Here is a 21,566-nt window from a genome sequence, read left to right as displayed (position 1 = left end):
TTTTATGGAGCATATTCCTGAAATAGTTTCTTTCTAATCAGAAAATATGGGCTTTGGAAATACTCGAAGTATAGTTTTGTGTTGTGTCTCAGGATCTGAGAATCATTTTCAGATATTACTCTACGCACTTTTTGTCTAAGAAGGTAAATCTCGCTGATAATACCTCAATCTGAGCTAAGCGTTTATCCATCATAGTGTATATTTTCACTCTGGGATTCGAACTTAGTACCTATTGCTTTAAACACAGACGGATTATCCACTGAACTACTGAGTTATTGCGATTATTTTATTTTATTTTTACGCGATATTGGTTTTATAGACAACAAGAATTGGATAATCTTGTACACAAACAAATGTATGCCGATGCTGTTCATTTGGCTGTCAAATTAGACCAACCCAAGCGAACATTAGACATACTACAGGGTAAGATTACGTTTTCTGGAATATTTATGGAAAACAGTTTTCATCGAACAGTTTCCTTCTGAACATTTTTCTCTTGTATCACTCGATAAGCGATTTCTGTTTATTTTCCACCCAATTAATCTTCAATCAATTCGCACTAGATTCTCTTGCGAATATATTTTTGTTTTGTTGGTTTAACATAACAACCTTGTGTTAACGCACAGTCGTACTTTAAAAGAAGGCAATAGGGAGTCTGAATCTCTATTTATTTTGGAAAGTTACAAAGCGTTTACATAATACAGATACATAACTTTCAATCGTCCATTTACATCTTCTATGCGTTCTGCAATATGAATAGTCTCCAAGTGTTCTGCCTACGCCATGCTTTCGCTCTACTGAAACTCTTCTCTCCGTCTGACGTCTGTTGCAATTTTGACCCCACGTTTCGCTACATACTGCATACTTGTGAGTAGCGTCCACCACAGTACCAGGCTCAACATTGGTTATGTCTAACTCACTGACTGACCTTTTCGTTAATATTTGAATACTCATTGATTAGTAGAATGGTGTGATTGAACAATATCAAATCGCTCAGTTAACAGTTCAAACTCTCTTTTTTTTACTTAAAACACAAAAATAAATAATACGAATATTTGCTACTTGTGTGCCTCCACATATTGTTAAATTCGATCAATTCTATTAAATATAGTTTTTGATGTTTTTTGACGCTTAAAAGGCCATGTTGAATGGCTTTGACTTCCTGTCTAGGATTCAAAAAATACTTGTAACCAATGATTGGAGACAATGGCTAATAGCCCAAAATTCATCACAATGACACGGTTATAGGTTGTGTGAAGGAAAGGAACTGGACTATGTATTTCAAAAAGTCATGAGGATTGAAGGTCAGGATTTACTGTTTGAACTACCGGTGATCCTCTCGGATCGGACTACGCAATAGACCAAAGTACACAAAATATTTCCAGTTGTACAGTAAACATATACGAATATCCTTTGTAAAATATAACAGATGAAAATAGCATTAAACTAAAGAGAGTAACCAATTTTTGACACTTCAGCTCAATTTTTCTCTCTAATCAATATTAATAGATCGGCAGAAGTACTGTAAATTGTCGGAATAATTGTAGTTCGAAGTTATTTCGTTTTTTTTAGTAATTTCTACTAGGTTGGTGATTAACGACTAGTAACTCGAAATATGATAACTGTTTCTGTTACTATATGTTTGTAGAACTTTTGACTCAAGATAATTTCAAACAGACTTGCAAAGATAATCAAAGTATCAAATATCCAACACAAGCTGCGAACTTATTGTCAGTACTTGATGATTTTGCAAATAAAAGTCACAGTGAGAGTCTTAATGATTCACTTAATCTAAGTCAACGACTTTTATCTTATGCTATCAACTGGAATACAAGGACTAGAACATCAATGATAAGTCAGTTTGTATTGAATTGGATTCTAACCCGTTGGAAACCAGAAGAATTACTTGAATGGCCAAATTTTAGTCAAGCGATACAATATCTCCTTCCGTATACAAGTAAGTTCTGTTTTATACCTATTGTAGATTGACTGTACATCATAAAAGATGCTTCATTTATTGTTTGGTTGGACAGCATATACAGATAAACAACAATTCCTGAGATATTGACAGTTAACTATGTAATGGTATGTTATGTGATTGGTTGTAGTGTCTTTGATTGTAGTATCAAGAGGAGAATAAACGTATTCCTGATGTTAATTATATATAGGCTCTTGAACAGTTCTTTGCAGAATGAATAGTGATAATTTTATCATTTTGTATACAGCTTTTACGGATTCATATTTTTGTCAGTTTTCACCTATGGAAAATATATTAGTCATAATACAAGTCCATAATTTATTAATTACATCCACGATTAGAACTTTTTTGAGAAATCTGAAATTTAATTCTTAGTTGAGACCATGAGTCAATTGAAGCTAAACCACCATGGGAAATCTGGAAGCACTGGGCGGTCGTTTCGTCCTATTACGGGACTCTCCAGCAGTGCGCATTCACGACCCCGCCTCGTGGGGTTCGAATCCAGAACCCATCCGTTTCGCGCACGAGCGCTTAACCATTAGACCACTGTGAGATAGTAACTCACTGATGACAATAGTGGATGTGTCGCTCAATTTCATTGATTAGTTGAAGTTAGACATTAACACTGTTGGATGCCGGCCGGCTCCGTGGTCTAGATGTTAAGCATTCGCACACGAGACTGACAGGTCCTGGGTTCGAGGCGTTGTGGATGCGCACTGCTGAGGAGTCACATACTGGGACGAAACGGCCGTTCAGTGGTTTTAGGTTTTCCATGGTGGTCTAGCTCCAATTGACTCACGATCTCAACTACTGAATTTACTGCAATCTTCACAAAGTCCCTTCTGATTTATTCTTAATTAAACCAAATGTAATTCAGCGAAGAAAATTTTCTTTTCGACAAAATCATTTATTTAAGCTGTACATTCTTATTTATAGTTGTATGCTAAATATATGTCCATAGAGGGTTAGAGAAAATTTCATCATAAAGTGAATCCCACGCGCAAAAACGATACGTCTAACCTCTCATCCATCCTCGACCCTAATTCCCTTTTGTAGTATGTTTTGGTCTTGTTTTTTTAAAATTATTGCTTTGTAATTTGAAACTACAATCGGTTTTTATTATCGTTTGAGAATGTTTTATGATTATTATCCAGTATGGAGATTTGTTGAGATTGTAGTGGTTTTAACAGTTGGATGCATGAGTCGATCTAAGGCAGACCCTCTAAGAAAACCACCTGCTTCGTTGCCCCTTTGTACCATTATTTATGTGTTCAAACAAATAACAATAAATGGGCATATATTTGGCATATAACTATAAATACAAATGTACAGCTTAAGTAAATGATTTTGTCGAAAAGAAACTTTTCATTGCTGAATTCTCGTTATTTCGATTTAATGATACAATGGGTTATTTTGATTGAACTAGCGACTTGAAAATAGAACTTAATATAACTGCAAATGAAACTATAATATGACGAAACTACAAATTGGCACCAAAACTGTGATTAAACTCGAATTGAAATTTTAATGGTGTTCGACGCTATAAAGAAGGTGAACACTGCATCAGGAACAAGAAAAGATTTATTCCATAGATACCCAAATACCAAAGAATGAACTTGCTTATATACAAACTTACATTCGTCATTATTGAATAGCAGGAGTCACACTGTAAAAAAGGTCACAATGCATTCCGTTAAATAATATGTTACACAATACAATTTCATATCAAAGGTGTTTGGTATACTGACGATAAAAGATACAATGGATTATTAAAATAATCTTATATTAACCCTTGCCTAATAATTGATTGATCACTGGGTGGTGCCAAGTAGCACGAAACCCGGGTCCAGGGTTTCCTGTCGACTACCTCCAACCACCATCTATGTAGTACATCATTAAACAGATGACCTGTACACGATTTTCTCTCATGCTATCATATTGACAGTGTATAAATTGTAAGATAAGTTTCAATTTGGAAATATAGAGACTATATATATACAAAGTATGGAGTTTTGTAAAGAATACGATAGCCGTACACTATGATCCTTATACAGTCTTGTTATTAATACCATGTAACCCACATACTATTCAACTTTATTTTTGTATATATGCCTACATACTACTTTATTGTTTTTCAGTAACGTAATATTTAGAGCAGTAACTTTGTGTTTTTATTTTTTAAACAATAGCTCGTCATTATCAACGTATATGTAGATTGGAAGAACAACTGGCAATTTTAAACTATATTTCTGAGGTGACTGATGAACATTTAATTTCTACTGACGCTTTTGATGAACCAATGGAGTTAGACAATGATCAAAATAATGTATCATTTAATTCAACTCAAAATGTCAATACTTCACTTTCTTAGACAAGGTGATTAAATTCTCTTCTTATTCATTATGTATACTATAACATCAAACAACTTCACCTACTGACCTTTTTATACGGTTATTTTCAGTTTACTAATAGTATCATGATATAAATACAATGTACAGTTGTTTTGTCTTTGTGAAGGATTTATTCGCAACTACCAGACCACATCTCTGCTCTCCATTAAATTTTAGAGTAAGGAAATCAATTATATTTTCCCAGCAAGATTGTGGATGTGCATTGTTGAGAAGCTACATACTAGCCCAAAACACCTGGCCAGTCCTTTCTGGTTTTCAGCGGTTGTCTTATTTAGATCATTCGTTGACATGGATTATAAGATATATTTTCCTAGTATAATCTTACTTTATAGATATATTAATTATTGAAATCCTATTGCACTCAATATAATTTAAGATCCGTGTTAGTGTCACTAGTTTGTAAACAAGTGATGTACCAACTAATAAGTCTGTAAATTTTAAGGACTTATATTTTGTAAGTACAAGTATTCAGTAAATTAATCGTTCGAATTGTCTATTGTCATCTGTGCACACCTGTGTTGGTCAACGATTAGGATCATGGATTAGTGATTCAGGTAGGTTGTATATCGTATAAAGTGACCAATTTGTGAGGCGTAACCATTTTTTAATCGGTGTGAGTATTCGAATTTCGAATTACAGTAACATTGGGTATAAGCTAATGATAATTGTACTCGTTTGGGTTGTGTTAATGAATATTTCTTTTTTTAGTAATTCGTTTAGTTCAAAAATTATTATTATCATTCATGAATTGATTACTGAGTGATAACTCCTAGTCATTTGTATGAATCTATCAGTCACAGAGTGTATTGCGTGTATTTCATAGTTCACTGTTTTGGTTTGTGTTGTACACCTATTCTTTTAAAGGGGTATTAAGAAAAGTATAAGACAAATGCTTAACTGTCAAAGGTATAATAGAAATATACTTATATACGTGACTTTTATCTATCCATCCGTTCGATATCTACTTTCTTACTTTAGATGACTAATATCTGATTGATCTTAATAAAGTAGTCTACACGTACCAGCTCAGCTCATTTAATAGAATCATAAGCTTCTTGGACTAAAGTTTTCTTGTTTGGTCGTCTTTGACTTTTTCCAGGCCAATTCATAGTAAGCTATGTTTAGACAAGTAATATACCTCGGTCACCCACATGGTGAGACTATAATTTATGGATAACATTTAAGCGATGTTAAAGTGACCTTGAGAATGTCCATCTACATAGTAGGACCAAATGATTGTTATAAACCATGGTGAATAACTAGAATTAGGGTTTACTGTTGATGGTTAGGGTTAAGAATTAGATTTCGGCTTTTCATCATTAACTGTCATCAGCTATAAATGTCAAAATGATATTTTGTTGAAATTATGGATAAATTCCATGCCAAAATCCAAGACTCGTTATCTTATATCTGATTGGTTCGTCAATCAATTATAGTATTGCCAAGGTATGATTAAATAGTTGAAATTTACGCATATTTATTTATATAATTCTATCTTATTGATATTGGTTTTAAAATTTCTTCATTCAGATCAACGATTAATGATGTAAACGTTTAATCAACACAACACAAATCATTGTATATAAATAAAATCTTTATGAGAGTGTACAATCTCTTTCTCTTTTTTTTCTATCGTTGAAACAATGTCCAGATTGCGTATATGTATATCCATTATTCAGTCATATGATAAATCTGTAGTAAAATCCAATGGAAAAAATGAAGTATATACATATTTTATGAAGTAATTGTTCATGTATTTTTGTTATTTTATATTTTATTCTTTGGTTTTTCTTTTGTAAAATGATAATGATGATGATGATGATGATGATGATTGATGAACAAGAACATGAATGGGAACAATCGAATGTATTTGAGCACAAAATTACAGAGCATCTCAATACAATCTGATAAGCATATAGTAAATAGTTAATTAGCAGAATATCAATTCATCGTCCTAAATTTGACTGTTCCTTTTGCAAATATCAATCCCGTGTCTCAAATTCATACCAATTGAGTCCCGTTTCCGTTCTTTGTTTTTTCGATCTTCTACTGAAATACATTCTATGCCTGACCACCGTTACATACTACTTATGTGAATATAAGTAAACCCAAACCACAGTACTAGCAATATTCAAAAGAAGTAGTTTTTAATTTTGCTGGCTTATAATCTGAACGTTTTAACTACTACATTCTACAGCCTTCCAAACAGGTAGGAAATTTAAAAGAAGCTATTTTTTGTTCAATGAATGTAATTAAATTGAACTGATTTCGTCCCAATAGATCCTCATCAGCTGTTCATAGTATATAACGTTTTAAAATCAAATTAAGAAATGGAAGTTCATTTACTTCAATTCATAGAAATTATGTTAGTCACTAATTAATGTAAACAAGTTATAATTTAAAGTGAAATGCTACATGTAAAATAACATGTTCTTTGAAGAAGTGATACTGTGAAATTATTTTCAGTAATTTCCTTGAATATAGAAATCATTCCAAAACCTCTTGACTAAATAAATTTCATCACTATTAGCCAGTAAATGGTGTCACGATTAAAATTATTCGTATATTTGTTATATCTGAGGAATATCGATGTACATCACTTTGTAAGTTCACTGATCTGATTCCCGTTCATAATATAATTTGGCCCCGCATATTCTGTTTAGTATCGTTTTTGAACCTTGACCAATGATACGGTCTGATTAAAATCTCGAGTTAACGCAAACTTCACTCTTATTGATTTTAAAACTCTCACGCTTTTTCCTGTCCCATAGCTTTGAGTTTGAAAAGTGAATACTGCAACTAAGCTTCTATTATTATTTATTTAAAGCATAAATAAGTTTACATGTAGACATACCGAATCACATCATACCATAAAACAAGTTATACATACACTGATAAGTCTCGCAAATTGAACACTATATTCGTTTCCTAAGCTATTCTGTAACCGCCAAGCTAGAACTATACAGCGACCTGAATAACGAGAGAGAAGATGCAAAGTATGCGAGAAGTACTTCACACCAAGGTCCATTTTAACACAGAAAATATAGCGTTTTTATAATATTTTTAAATGTCCCTGGGTTACTCGAAGATTCTGGAATACTACTAAACTTAGTAGCAGTATAGCAATCAGCCAATCAGAACCTCTACATACGACGTTTTACTCCCTTGATATTTTTGGCTAAAACTTCAAGTGAACGCTGATTGAATGAAACGCTTTTCAGTGATTCCTGATGCTTGCTTGTCTTTTGCAAGAAATTTTCTAGATCACTCCAACATAAACATCTCAAATGTGGCAATGAAACTGAACAAGTTTGATGTAATTAGTAACAAATTAAGAATAATAATAGCTAATGGGTTAAAAAAAGTTTACAACAAACGCAACTGTAGTCCAGTTATTTTGTAATTATACAACAAGAATACATATATCATAGTTTATAAATTAGTTTCCTAGGTTACAATCTTTATCATTCACCCCAGAGCAACCATTTCACGTTTATTTTAATCTATAAAATCTAATGATTTGAGCTACAAGACGTGTTTATTTTAGTTATATGTAATTATGAAGAGCTTAGGTAATGTGAGGAAATATATAAATAAATAAATATCATACGACACGTTTGACACGTGCGAAAAAAGTAAATTTGTACCTATTAATAGTAGTTTTTAAGTGTAATTAGAAGTGACTTGTAAATTACACTGAGTTTTGTATTTGTAGTTTGATTAAATTCAGCTGTATTACAAAGTTTGAAATATAACAATTAGGAATATGTATTTGTTTAATCGACACTGTTATGCTGAGCCTTTCAAGTTGTCATTCGAAACTACATATTAGCGCCCTCAACGCTCAAACCTTATGTAAAAATCGGCCAGCATAGATTTTAGCTAAGGCTATGGATTGTTGTGATATCAACGTATCCTTTCTCTGCAATTCATACAGGACTCATATTTGGTCATTCATTTAACTTCACCTAGTTAGGTTGAAAGATTGAAATATCTCTTCGTGTATTTGATGTATTGACCGCTTAATCTTTTGTCATCACATCGTTTTCTCTACTTATTGTTTTACCGACTGGAACACAGAAGAAGAAGTAGGAAATAGGTTTTACGAGTATCTCTCTGACCTAAACCTTATATTCCCGAACGTCATTGTATCATATGATTGTAGCCCCCAAATAGGTTGGCTAAATCAAAGTAAAGACATGTTTTGTTCCCAGCTCAACGAATAGATGATGATGATGACCCTCCGTTAAAACATCTGTGTATTCCTATCAACCACGGACTCAAAATAATAATGAACAAATCTGGATGATCATATTAATTTAATTAGAAACTCAAATATTGAAGGTTTATAAATCACTTGATTCCTTAAGCGAGAAAGCACATGGTTTTTCTTACACCGATCGATACGGTATAAACGTGGGTTTCTTTGTTATTCTGATTTCTGTAGTATGTATACATATATAAGTGTTTACGACATTTCATTGATCTACTCAACTAGACAGTTATTAATAGATATCATTCAGCATTGTTGTGCGTCATGTATCTGGATACATCGGTGGTTTGTCTAGTTTTGAGTGTTAATCAAATTCTATCGACCGAGTTGTAATGAGTAGTCTGAATTACTTAATTTAAAGATAGGCGTTGTTTTGGAGGTCACTACTATAATAAAACTGCTAAACTAGGTTCGTAAAATTTGTCTACTCTCCGTATGGTGTGTCTGAAATTTCGAGAGAACTAGTGCTTCGTATGTAGCGTAAACGTGCACCACAGACATATCATCTCCTTACAAGTGACTAGCTTTGCGGAGTTATTCTCAGAGTTCTAGTGAAAGGTCAATGACCAGTGGAGTTCAACCGCGTCGGGAGTGGGGCAATTATTCACCGAGGACAATGGGAGATGGACACACGATATCATACATTGGCTGAAGTTAGACATTAACACTGTTGTATGTCGACTCAGTGGTCTAGAGATTACGTGTTTGCGCACGATGTCTAAGGTGCTACATTCCAGCGCGATGTGCGGGATCGTGGTTGCGCACTGCGGTGGAGTCTCATGTTAGGGCGACTCAGCTGTTCAGTGTTTTCAGGTTTACCATGGTGGTATGACATTCTGTCTGTGATCTCAATAAAAAAATAGACAACTATGTTTCAATTAGGACGGAAATACATTTAAACCTTATAGAGAGTGTTAGCGTTCTAAGAACTGCACATGCGCTTTTTTAATATTAACCAACTGATTAATACTTGAGTCCAGGAATAATGATCTATTGTCCTCAAACACGTCACACAAAAGGTTTGTCTATATTGACCGTATTCTATAAGCTTGCTTTAAATCATTTTACGTTATTGCTACATAAATGACCAAACCTGTGACCAAATATCTATGTGGATCATTTAATTGATTTAATAATATCTTATATCTCTTTAAATTTCTTTTCACTCCCAATATAATTAGTTCACAGTAAGTTGACCTGCTTAAATTTGCCTAAATATGTGAGAAAAACTGATTAGTCTGTCATTCACAATTATAATAATTATTATTATTGACAGAGTTCGGGTGGGCTATGAGTTTATCTAAAGGTATTATATTACTCAGCTTGCGATTAAACTATTTTCTAGTTATGAAAATTAATATAACGTTAGAGGAAATATATTCTCTCGTTTCCATGATATTTTATTATAATACGATAATCAAACTAGTTACCGAGATTGTGATATTATTAGACTGGATACCCGATCGACATACTATGCGCAAACAGGATCACGTTACACTAAGTACACCATCCACGACCAAATATCGAGAAATAGAGTATAGAATAGACAGTATTTTATTCAAGAACATTTATAAATCAGTCTAAACTCAAAAGTCCAGAACGGAAATCAATAATAGGAAGGAAATCACAAACCAAACTTACGCCTGATACTCCTCGTGAAGGAGCATAGGCCAATCACCAGCATTCTACATCCAACCCTGTCCTGGGCAATCCTTTCCAGTTCCTATTGACCCTTTTCATGTCTGCTTATATTTCCCGACGTAATGTGTTCTTTGGCCTTCCTCTTTTCCGCTTCCCTTCAGGATTCAAAGTCAGGGCTTGCCTCATGATGCAGTTTGGTGATTTCCGTAATGTGTGTCCTATCCATCCCCATCATTTTTTCTTAATTTCCTCTCTAGTTGGAAGCTGGTTTGTTCTCTCCCACAGAAGTCTGTTGCTGATGGTATCCGGTCAATGGATATTGTACCTTCTTGATGATGGTTGTAGTAGTTCTCCAAGTTTCAGCTCCGTTCAGTAGAACTGTCTTGACGTTCGTATTGAAGATTGCGACTTTGATATTGGTTGACAGTTGTTTTGAGTTCCATATGTTCTCCAATTGTAGGAATGAGGCCCTTGCTTTGCCAATCCTCTCCTTTACGTCTGCATCCGGTACGTGAAGGATTCTACATCTTCCACAGTTTCTCCAATTTTGATTGCATTGGTGTTCTCCGTGTTTTACTTGAGGACCTTGGTTTATCCCTTGTGTATGTTGAGGCCTACAGATGCAGAGACTATTGCTACACTGACTGTCTTTATCTGCATTTGTTGATGTGTATGGGATGGAAGGACCAGGTCATCTGCAAAGTCTAAATTGTCTGATTTGTTCTGAGCTGTCCATTGTATGCCGTGTTTTCTCATAATCCAGTCGACTACCAGAAGAAAGAGGAAGGGAGAGAGTAGACAGCCTTGTCTGCCTCCGGTTTTTACTTGGAATGCATCTGTCAGCCGTCCTCCATGCACGACCTTGCACTGTAGTCCGTCGTATGAGTTCCGGATAATGTTGACAATCTTCTCAGAAACTCCATAGTCTCGAAGAAGTTTCCATAATATTCTTCTATCCACACTGTCAAATGCTTTCAGATAATCAATGTTGTTGATATATAGTGACGAGTTCCACTCAAGTGATTATTCGACGATGATCCGTAGTGTTGCAATTTGGTCTGTGCACGACCGATCCTTACGGAATCCAGCTTGTTGATCTCGAAGTTGGGCGTCCACTGCGTCTTTCATCCGGTTCAGCAACACTCTGTTAAAGACTGTCTCTGGTACTGACAAATTAAACTTAGTCAGTAATATATATTTATCAGTTCACATTAAGTGATTAAATACATTTAATTTCAATATCCCCAAATTTACTGACTATGAAACAGTTGAAAAAAAGTATCTATTTAAGTCGTATAACTAAAACTAGATTGGCCACGTAGTATTTGAATCTGTTGATTGGGTTAAACACTTGTTTAGAGCAATCCACATTTCTTACCAACCTAAAAGTTTAGACAACCCTTGAGAAACGTACTTGTATAGGTAAGGTATGAAAAATTTGTCATTTTGAAACTTTCGAGAAAATTAGGATCACTTGTTTTCGGAGACTTAATGACGGTTTACAACATGGAATGGTTTTAGCCAGAGAACTGTTTAGAACCTAAGAAACATATCAGTGAACTATTTGTGTGTCGAATTGTCTGTAGGGCTGTGATATTTACACTGAAGGATCACTGACGAGTAAAGAATTTTATGCTTGTTCAGTACATAGCGTTGACTGAATTCTACTGCTTAGTTTGAGATGTTCTAACTACTCTAAAGGATTTCACATCGTATGTACTTTGCCGAACAAATGGCAGTAATAAGAAGACTCATACTTGGATTTCGTCCCAGTTATCATACTTCAAATTATTATTTCAAGCCAAGTCTTATGTTACACAGGTTGTCACCTTAAGGTAATTGTTTGGTTTAAAACTCTATAAAAAGATTTTAGACACAATGATTTACGACAATTATAATTTGTTCTTTTGATATTTGAAATGTAAAAAACGTTTTGTAATAACATTACAAACTACCGTATTTATATTCATAGATCAATTGAAGTCCTAAACATCAATGGGAATATTCAAACAAACTACCAAATAAATATAAACTTTGCTTTATTGCACAAATTAGTGGCTATTAGGTCTCAGTAGCTAAGTGGGTAATGCAGTAGCGTTTTAAGTAAACAATATTGAGTTCGAGTCTCGGGATGAACATCAATTCTGGGATGCAAGTGCATCCAGCTGATGAGTCCCGAATAGGACAAAACGCACGTTCTATATTTCACTGCTAGCCACCATTCATCATCGCTGATAATACCGTATTTATTATTTCAATCGAATGTATTAATTCATATACTTTAATCACTTGTTTACCTATCGTAAAATGTCTTGATTCGTATCCTCCTTACTAAGATTCACAAGATCATAATAATTCAATAGACGCTTTGTTTATTTATTAACATCCCCTTTTAGGTTTTGACTAGAATTTATAGTCCTCAGAGTCATTAGTTTAATTGTTAAAATCCAAAAGTGGATAGATAATCATTTTCATCTTTACACTATGAGATTTCAGTATCCCAATCCATCTTGTGTTAACATACTTTGTAAATATCTCTTTGAATATGTTTATTATGACGAAATAAGATCAATCGAAGAATCATTGTATACTAGTGAGCACTAAATATTATTTCATTCTAGCTTATGATTTTAAAGTATTTCATACACATGAATTCATACGAAACAGAGTCCTGGTAAATCAAATCTAAACGAGAATATGATAGTATTGAACTACTGACTAAAGATCTAATGGGACATATTTCAAATTGAATTTTGTAGCTTATATAGTTATAAGCCTTAATTTTTCTTTAGTCAATACCATAAATTTTGTTACATTAAAGAATTCACTGTAATGATCGTGCAATATGACAACAAATCACTTTTTATTTAACATGGTCTCATGCTGTAATTCTTCAAAAAAACGCGATCACTGATCGGAATAACTATACATGTGGTGGGAATATGTATATGAATGGTGCGAATGGTCCACCAGGGTGCTTGGTACCTGTGTGGTTGCGCCACAGAATTGAGTTGTACTGTTCAGATTGTAGCGTTACAGCCTATAGAGTGTCTGGTTCTCCTGTTAGACGGGATTGAGCTGTTCTTTTTGGGTTGTCACGCGAAAGTCTGGATGGTGTCTGGTTCTCCTGAAAATCAATGTAAAATTACCCTGGCCAACAAGGGCTTATTATATAACTATGAATAAACGGGTTGATCCTGCCAGCCTTCATATGCTTGTCTCAGAGATTAAGCTATACATATCTAAGTACATACCTTAAAACGATGAAACCGCGAATGGCTCATTAAATCAGCTATGGTTTCTTAGATCGTAAATGCTACATGGATAACTGTAGTAATTCTAGTGCTACTACTACATGTCTTGAATCCCTGACCCGCAAGGGGACAGGTACATTTATTAGAACAGAACCAATCGGGTGCGGCTTCGGTTGTGCCTGTTACATTCTGTGATGACTCTAAACATTTAGATGTTTTGATAATCAATATCTATGTCACCCTTCTTCAATCACAAAAATTTCCTACTTCTTCAACAGCTAAAATTCTTTTACCATCCATCATGACATCAGATATATGAATTCTATTATATTCATTACTTGTATCTTTCAAACAACAGAAAAGTAGAAAAAATGTACCAGTAAATACAGTGCTTCTGTTTAAGCTTTCCAGTATTAAGAATTGCTATAAATTGTAGTTATTTTTGTATAACACTACATGAGTACATGAAGTTCGCATTCAGAATTATGTAATTATGATAAATACAGAACGGAGCAAATTAAGTTCCGTTTCTAAGTAACCAATAAGAAAGTTGAACAAAGTTTTCATTTAAATATCTACTAACACTAGTAGTACCATATGGCTAGAGTATAAAACTGATATGGCTTTTCTTGAGTTGCGACTTTGTATCACACGATAACGGAACCGCTTGAGAATTTTCATACTAAGATAAAATTTAAATGCGAATTTTGTCGTCATATCAAAACAGCTCATGCCCGGTGGATTTCAGTCAGTCAACCACAACGTAAGATCCGGCACATATATGCATCGGTCCAAGTTGCCATACCTCATCAGCACAACAAAATAAACCCCGAATTCATAGAAGTAGTTAATTCGATGGTGGTAATATATAAAAGAAAAATGCATTTAAGGATATAGTACAGCAAGAAAGAATTAATTGGTACAAAGAAAGATATAAAGCAATTTTAATCTCATAGTTTAAGGGAAGACAGAGAGTGTATACACCGACGCCATTGTAATTGATCCTGAGCCATGTAACCCAGAGTCTCCAACCATTGATTACGATAGTTACGCTGACCCCAACCAAGTAGTCAGCATCTCCCAACATGGCTCAGACTAGAAGTTAGTGACTTCAAGTACTGATGCCACGTTTTCATTTGGCCGTCCCTAACCTTATTCTAATCGTCCCCAACACTAACAGGAAAGAATGATAATCGTTTAAAATGTGAACAAAAAACTGAAATGAAGTTTAACATATTGAACTCATTTAAAATCTATTCTGTATAAAGTTAATTACTTTTAGTGAAACTCCCTCTTTTTACCACTGTACCTATGTTATAACTTTTGGTCTGTCTTCCCTGCTAATGTATAACGTAATGATACTATCAATTAGAGAGCAGCGAATTATCGATCGGACCAGTGACGTATAAAACCCGTGCGAGCAGTCTAGAGTACTTATCGGTCCTGCTTCCTACTTAGCCCAGCCAGTTGAGTCCAGAACACCAATCTCAATCTCTGTAATATTTATTTCAAGCATACTGGGTTTATATACCAACCAAACAGACCACATCGTACCATAAAATAGGAAACAACATTTTTACAAGATTTAGCCAAATGTAGCTGTGAATACGGGAGGTAGTAATTAATAGACGTGGCATAACTCAAGAATGGTAAATCGTATAATAATAGTTCATAGGTCAAAATAAAGCTCATAATAAGAGGGGCATGAATATGTATAGTTTAGTTACATAAGAATTATACGATACTAAACTATTTTTCTCATAATCAATTAGACGTTTTATGATACCATTAGGTTATATTTTAAGATATTATGTTGTTTTTTTAATAGCAAACTAGCAATAAACGTTTTATATTTATCATAACAATCATCAGATTCTCATAGAATATCGTGTGATAATATCGTAAGATTCATTACAAAACATTTTCATATAAACACCATTTCATCAATGTATGATAAGGTCAATATGGAATAACATAAATTTTATCGACTTATTTATAAACTGAAATAATGATTCACAATAATGGATAATGGTTAGCAGTGTAATCTATGACGGGTGTTTCGTCCTATTCTCGACTCGTCAGCTGTTAGCCATTATCTATCTTTACTTAAAATGCTTGTGAATTAAAGCAATATCGAAGCAATACGCACAGTAAACACATATACCTATAAGAGACTGATGATTAATTACAGTCCTGAACACCAAGTAAACAATACCAAGTAAATTTGAAATAATTATTGCTTACTTAATATAACTGTCAAATGTTCACATATAATCCTAAAATAATTTTCTACGTTAGAAGTTGGTTTTCATCATGGATTGAACAATCAGTAAAAATGAGGAATCATTAGATAATTGCTTTGTCATAAATTTTTTTCTTCTCGGCAATGGGTATTTACAATTAAACCATCCACAGAAAGAGAGACTCTCTATCAATTGTTGATAACTTTGTTCTGTCTGGTGATTGAACTATTATACTTAATAGTCTTCGACAGTCGGTCCTGAAAATTATATACTCTTCGTATCGTTGCATAAGTCTCAATAGTTCGTGTTTACATTTACTGGTCAAATATTGATAGAGATATTGAAGAAATGGCAATGCGATACTACGATTGTGCACAGTCATCGAAACTATCCATTAAAGGTGAACCTCAACCATAGCCAGCAACGGTAGAACCTTGGTCACGCATTAACATAGATTTTGCTGGATCTTTTCACAGTAGACAGTTCCTGTTTGTCATCGATAGATTTTCATAATAGCCAGAAGTCTTTGTAATGTCCAGTGTGTGTACCAGTGCCGCAATACAAAAACTTACAGAAGTGTTCAGCCGTTTCGAACCAACGCATGCTATTATTTCTGATTATAGAACACAGTTCAGTTCGTCCTAGTTTGATAAATTCTACAGTGGAAACAGAGTCAACCGTTTCATTTCTCCTCTATACCACCCTCAATCAAATGGTCAATCGGAGCGTTTTGTCGATTCATTAAAAAGGACTATTCAGGAAGTCAAAGTGAAAAGGACGGTAGAAGAAATAATACAGTTGTTTTTCCTACTAGTTCCTTCAAAGCCTGATAAAAAGCAAGATCATGTTTTAATTCATTTGTTCTATTTTTAACGGAATGTGGCATTTTATCAGTAGTTTCAGTAGAAAATCCAGTTGTGTTTCCATTGTTTGGATAATATACGATATTAGTGGATTAATCATCAAATGTCGCTAAGGTTTGTATTTAGTTTAACAGATTGACGGTTGTTTTTTTTTGCAGAGTGAATGAATTTTTCATCCTCCATCAGATTTCGTCTTCTTTCCTGCATTGTGCAAGACTCATCTGTTCATCTTTGTAGCCCGTTTTTACAGTTATTACACAAACTGCACGAAAAGCACCGGCTCCTTTAGAATTTTTGGAAGCTATCTGTCATGACACCTGAGTTCAGTATCTCTAGTAGATTAGCTTCAACAAACTAAAATCAAAATATATTTTACGCGATGTCGAATCATTTAGAATAGCGATCATATTACGATCTGATTAGAATTGAGAACTAGACAAACATGATATTACTTACTTTCTTAAAATGTGTTATATCTAGAACTTGGATTTTTGCTATACCGCGTACTACTTAAGCACTCAAATGCTTGGACCCTCCAAGTCGCAAGTTAGGAAACAGAAGACAAGTGAGAAGGAATGTTATTTCAAACAGTGTCAAATATGGTACAAAAACACTCAGGTATTTATAGTTTTTAGTCAAAACGTAATAATTATTACAGTCATTCAATCCACATACAGTACTCTTTAGCATTTGTATAATCGGGAAACTACACGTCGAGATTCTGGGATGTTCTTCCAAAATGCAATTGAATAGAATGTCTTCGGTTCTTTCAGAGCTTCTTAGAACTTCCTTCAGTTCACCAGGAAGCTGTATCCGCAAAATGATTATTCAGTTAAGTAAATGAATAATTTTAAATTTTTACAACTTTCCCACTTTTTACAACGACCTTATATCATTTCATAAAAGGTATATTATGATACTGAACAAAAGTAACTGATTATTGTTGAATTTGTAGCTTTGATTAATTTCTTCATTACCTAATCATTTGTTGACTAAATCATATTCTAATAGTTGAGATCATAAGCCAATTGAAGCTAGATCACCATGGAAAACACGGAAGCACTGGACGGCCGTTTCGTCCTGTTGTGGGACTCTCCAGCAGTACGCATCTACCATCCCGCCCCCCGCGAGATTCGAACACAGGACATGTCGGTCTCGGGCGCGAACGCTTAACTTCTACACCACTGAGTCGGCCGGCATCCAACGGTGTTAATGTCTAACTTTAACTAATCCACGAAATTCAGTGACACATTCACAATTTTCATCAGTGAGTTACTATCTCACAACAGACCTGAATGAACTTCACTGGTCACTGCCTCTCACTAGAACTCCAGGATATACCTCTTGAAGCCAGTCACTAGTGAACATATGTTAATTATTATCAGAAGGGGTTTTTTGTGTCTATTATAGTAATGTAAATAGTTGAGATCATGAGTCATTTGAAGCTAGACCAACATGGAAACACCTGGAAACCGTTTCATCCTTTTGTGGGACTCCTCGGCAGTGCGCATCCACGATCATATTCATAAAATATTCATTGAATGTTTTATATGTAAATCTATACAACTAACCACTTGAATAGATAAAATTATAAAACAAAACGGAGAACGTGTAGCTTCTTATTATTAATTTTAAGGAAAATAATTGATTGTTCTTTAGAGGATCATAAAAAATGTAACCTTTAAAATGAGCCAAGAATCATTTAGGAAATAACCTCAAGACAGCAAGTTATGGGCAAATAGTGATATGCAGAAAGTGTTATTTTACACTGAAATTTACTAATATAGATAGATATTGCAATGTAACTGTTGTATTTCAGTGAGAAAATAATCTAAATTTATGCAATCCATTTTTTATCATTTATTTGAATCTTCCCATCGATTTATTGGACCACAATTGGTCAGTCTCTTATCGGCATATGTGCATCCTGTACGGATTACCTTAACTCCTGGAGTGAACATCAACTTTATGATGCTGTTACATTCAGATGACAAGTCCCAAATAGGACGATACGCTCGTACTGGATTCCACTGCAAGACACCTTTCGTAGTTTCGTATAAACGCGTTGTTTTTTTGTAAATAGATTTAATAACATTATTGGCACTGGTTGTTAACACAAAAATATAGACTAAGAAAAGCTATGACTGATGAGACTGGAAACTTAATTAGCTATTTTGTGACTGTGATTTTCAACTTTGATTATTCATATTCGAATAATAAAAGACATCAAGTCATATAAATCAGTTGAAAATATTTCTAAGGTATACTTTATTAGTTGCTTGATTCTAAATAAACAATTAATTGACCATGTTTGTCTAGTGTTTTAGTGTTAATTGAAATCTTTCTATAGAGTTGCAGTGTAGTCACTAGTTTATGTGCTTCAAAATCTTACACACTATGTTCAGATAACAAGTGGTTGGAATAAGTCAAGGGGAAATTTTGAATTTAAGTTCCGTGCTGATTGACATTCGTTCGAGATGTTTGGTGGGATTCGAACTAGCACCATTCAGCTTCACAGTCTGAGACATCACCATTGATTTATTTTAATATAGTGAAGTATGAATTTGTGATGAAATGACTCACAAAAACAACAATCTACCTACGATCATTTATCTATTAAACTTGAATGAAGAAAAATGTTTTCATCGGAATTTTTCATTTACTCAATTAATTAAGGTGTATAATAATGTAAAACTTATCAGAGTTAAGAATCATTCAGAAATGTCATAATGATGACGGAGATGACAATACGTATGTAGGTGTATTTCTATTTGATACTGTCAGAATTGTTAATGAAATTTATATCTATCTCATATGATATTAGACTTATGAATCATATAGATAACATTATTAGTTATAAGAAAAAATGGAAATTTGTAGTAAATTGAAATTCCAATAGTTGAAATCATGAATCAATTGAAGCTAGATCACTATGGAAAACCTGGAAGCACTGGACGGCCGTTTCGTCCTGTTGTGGGACTTCTCAGCAGCGCGCATTCACGATCCCGCCTCCCGAGACATCCGAATACAGGACATGTCGGTTTCGTGCGCGAACTCTTAACCTCTACACCACTGAGACGGCCGGCATCCAACGGTGTTAATGTCTAGCTTTAACTAATCCACGAAATTCAGCGACACAACCACCATTGTGACTTGACACAATATTTTGGTGGAGTTTTGTTCTCTGAGCTGGATGGTTTGGTCCAGCTCAGAGAACAAAACTCCACCAAAATCATCCACCTGAGCTACAAATCTTCTCCACTTGACACAATATCTAGGCAAGCTGTACGTGATACATATATGGTAACAAGATACTGATCAATTGTACTTCTAAACATCAATGAGAAGATTCAAGTAAATAACAACACGAAGTGAATTTAATATTCAATAAATTGTCAATGTATGATAAAAGAAGAAGAGAATAACTAACATCTATGAACTCATTGCTCAATGACCATGAACCATCATTAAGTTTTCATGTTGATTTATCTTTCTCTCTCTTCAAAATAAACATTCTCTTTTACTTTATAAATGAATGAATAAATGTAGATGTTGCTCTATTTCAGTAGTTCCTTAATTATAAGGATAAACAAGCAGCCTATGTAGTTTGTTTCACCTCAGAAATATTGTTATTTCCGGTTTCCTCTTTAAAGGAACTTGACATAGGTAACAGCTATGTATTGATTTTATCACATCGTTAACTGAGTTCATAATTCATAGAGTTAAATTTTTGTAACGTATTTTAGTAAATTGTCATCTGAATATGTAAATCGATGAAATTCGATCATAAGAAGTTTGCTTAACATTGTAATTATATTAAATTTTTTGATCTGAATACTTTAATTAAGAAATTTTAATTTCCCTTCTAGAAAACATCAATAAGACCTAAGTTATAATTCAGTCAACCAGTCTAATGAACACAGGGTTATCAAATACTTCTTCGAACTGAGCTATAAAACACTTCATAAGATCTAACAACTGTAGTGTTTTCAGGTAGGTTTCAATACCGTTACCTTTCAGATACCACTCTAGATAGTTGATAAAACCTTGGATCCTCTTATCAACAATTAGAAAATAACTGATTAAACAGGTGATTTGCTGTTGCTATAATGGGACAAATATTGATCATGGATGAATGTTTCGTAAGGTTCTACCGAAAAGTTTTTCCGATTTTTATTGTATAGCTACTAAATACTTCGATTATTGAATCGTTTTACTTCTCTACTATTTGTAAGCCTTTCTTTGACACAAACTATTGTTATGTTTTACCTTTCTGAAGTTATTCCTAATTACGGATGGAACTGTTTCTTTCACTTATACGTGTAGTTATGAATATATTGTAATTTATATTTATATTTAGTGTATGGTCAACAGTTTACTCCGTATTATTGTGAGTTGAGTCATAAAATTGATCTGTACAAATAGAAGCTATCTACTTGCTTTTTTAGCGTTCTAATCTGGCTACCCGATAAGTAAACATGAGAGAACTGCATTCTGGATCAAAAGGTGTTAAGGATTGATCTTGGCTTTTGTTTCACTGTTATTTAGTGATTGACTGATCGAAGATCATTAATCCTATATAGGCCCAATCTAGGTGGAATAATCAGTACTCGGGTTATTTCGCACACCACTGCTCCTATAATTACAGCCAGTCCATCATAATACATAACCATCTATTACTAGTGTTACAGGTGAATAGTAAACTTTCAAGCTTCCTATCCTAAAAATGACCTATCGAACATCGGATTCATCTGTTTTGAAGATAAACAATAATTCTAAATCCCACATAACAGCTATTTCCATTCTTTTTTTCTCTTATTAACCCTGTAAACATCTCAAATATGGTCTGTATATATATATATATATATATATATATATATATATATATATATATATATATATA

At 33.9% G+C, this 21,566-nt stretch overlaps 1 protein-coding gene across 3 annotated transcripts in view; it reads left to right on the top strand.

Annotated features, from left to right (window-relative positions):
• Positions 1 to 21,504, top strand: part of TBL3_1 (Transducin (beta)-like 3) — a 43,698-nt gene extending 22,194 nt beyond the window's left edge. Inside the window, exons 17-22 of one of the 3 annotated variants that reach the window (XM_051215513.1) lie at positions 320 to 423; positions 1,649 to 1,957; positions 4,168 to 4,354; positions 5,920 to 6,110; positions 20,533 to 20,656; positions 20,696 to 21,504. In XM_051215513.1, coding sequence (XP_051066032.1) covers positions 320 to 423; positions 1,649 to 1,957; positions 4,168 to 4,349 — 595 coding nt within the window. In that variant the 3' untranslated portion in view covers positions 4,350 to 4,354; positions 5,920 to 6,110; positions 20,533 to 20,656; positions 20,696 to 21,504. Of the gene's footprint in view, positions 1 to 319; positions 424 to 1,648; positions 1,958 to 4,167; positions 7,521 to 20,532; positions 20,657 to 20,695 lie in introns of those variants that run through there. The other 2 variants (XM_051215514.1, XM_051215515.1) reach the window with 2 other exon arrangements.
• The last annotated feature ends 62 nt before the right edge of the window (positions 21,505 to 21,566 follow it).

This window comes from Schistosoma haematobium, chromosome 4, assembly GCF_000699445.3.
Source record: "Schistosoma haematobium chromosome 4, whole genome shotgun sequence".
NCBI classification, from domain to species: domain Eukaryota; kingdom Metazoa; phylum Platyhelminthes; class Trematoda; order Strigeidida; family Schistosomatidae; genus Schistosoma; species Schistosoma haematobium.
The sequence above is the reverse complement of the archived record's forward strand: the minus strand, read 5'-3'. Positions and strand labels throughout refer to the sequence as shown.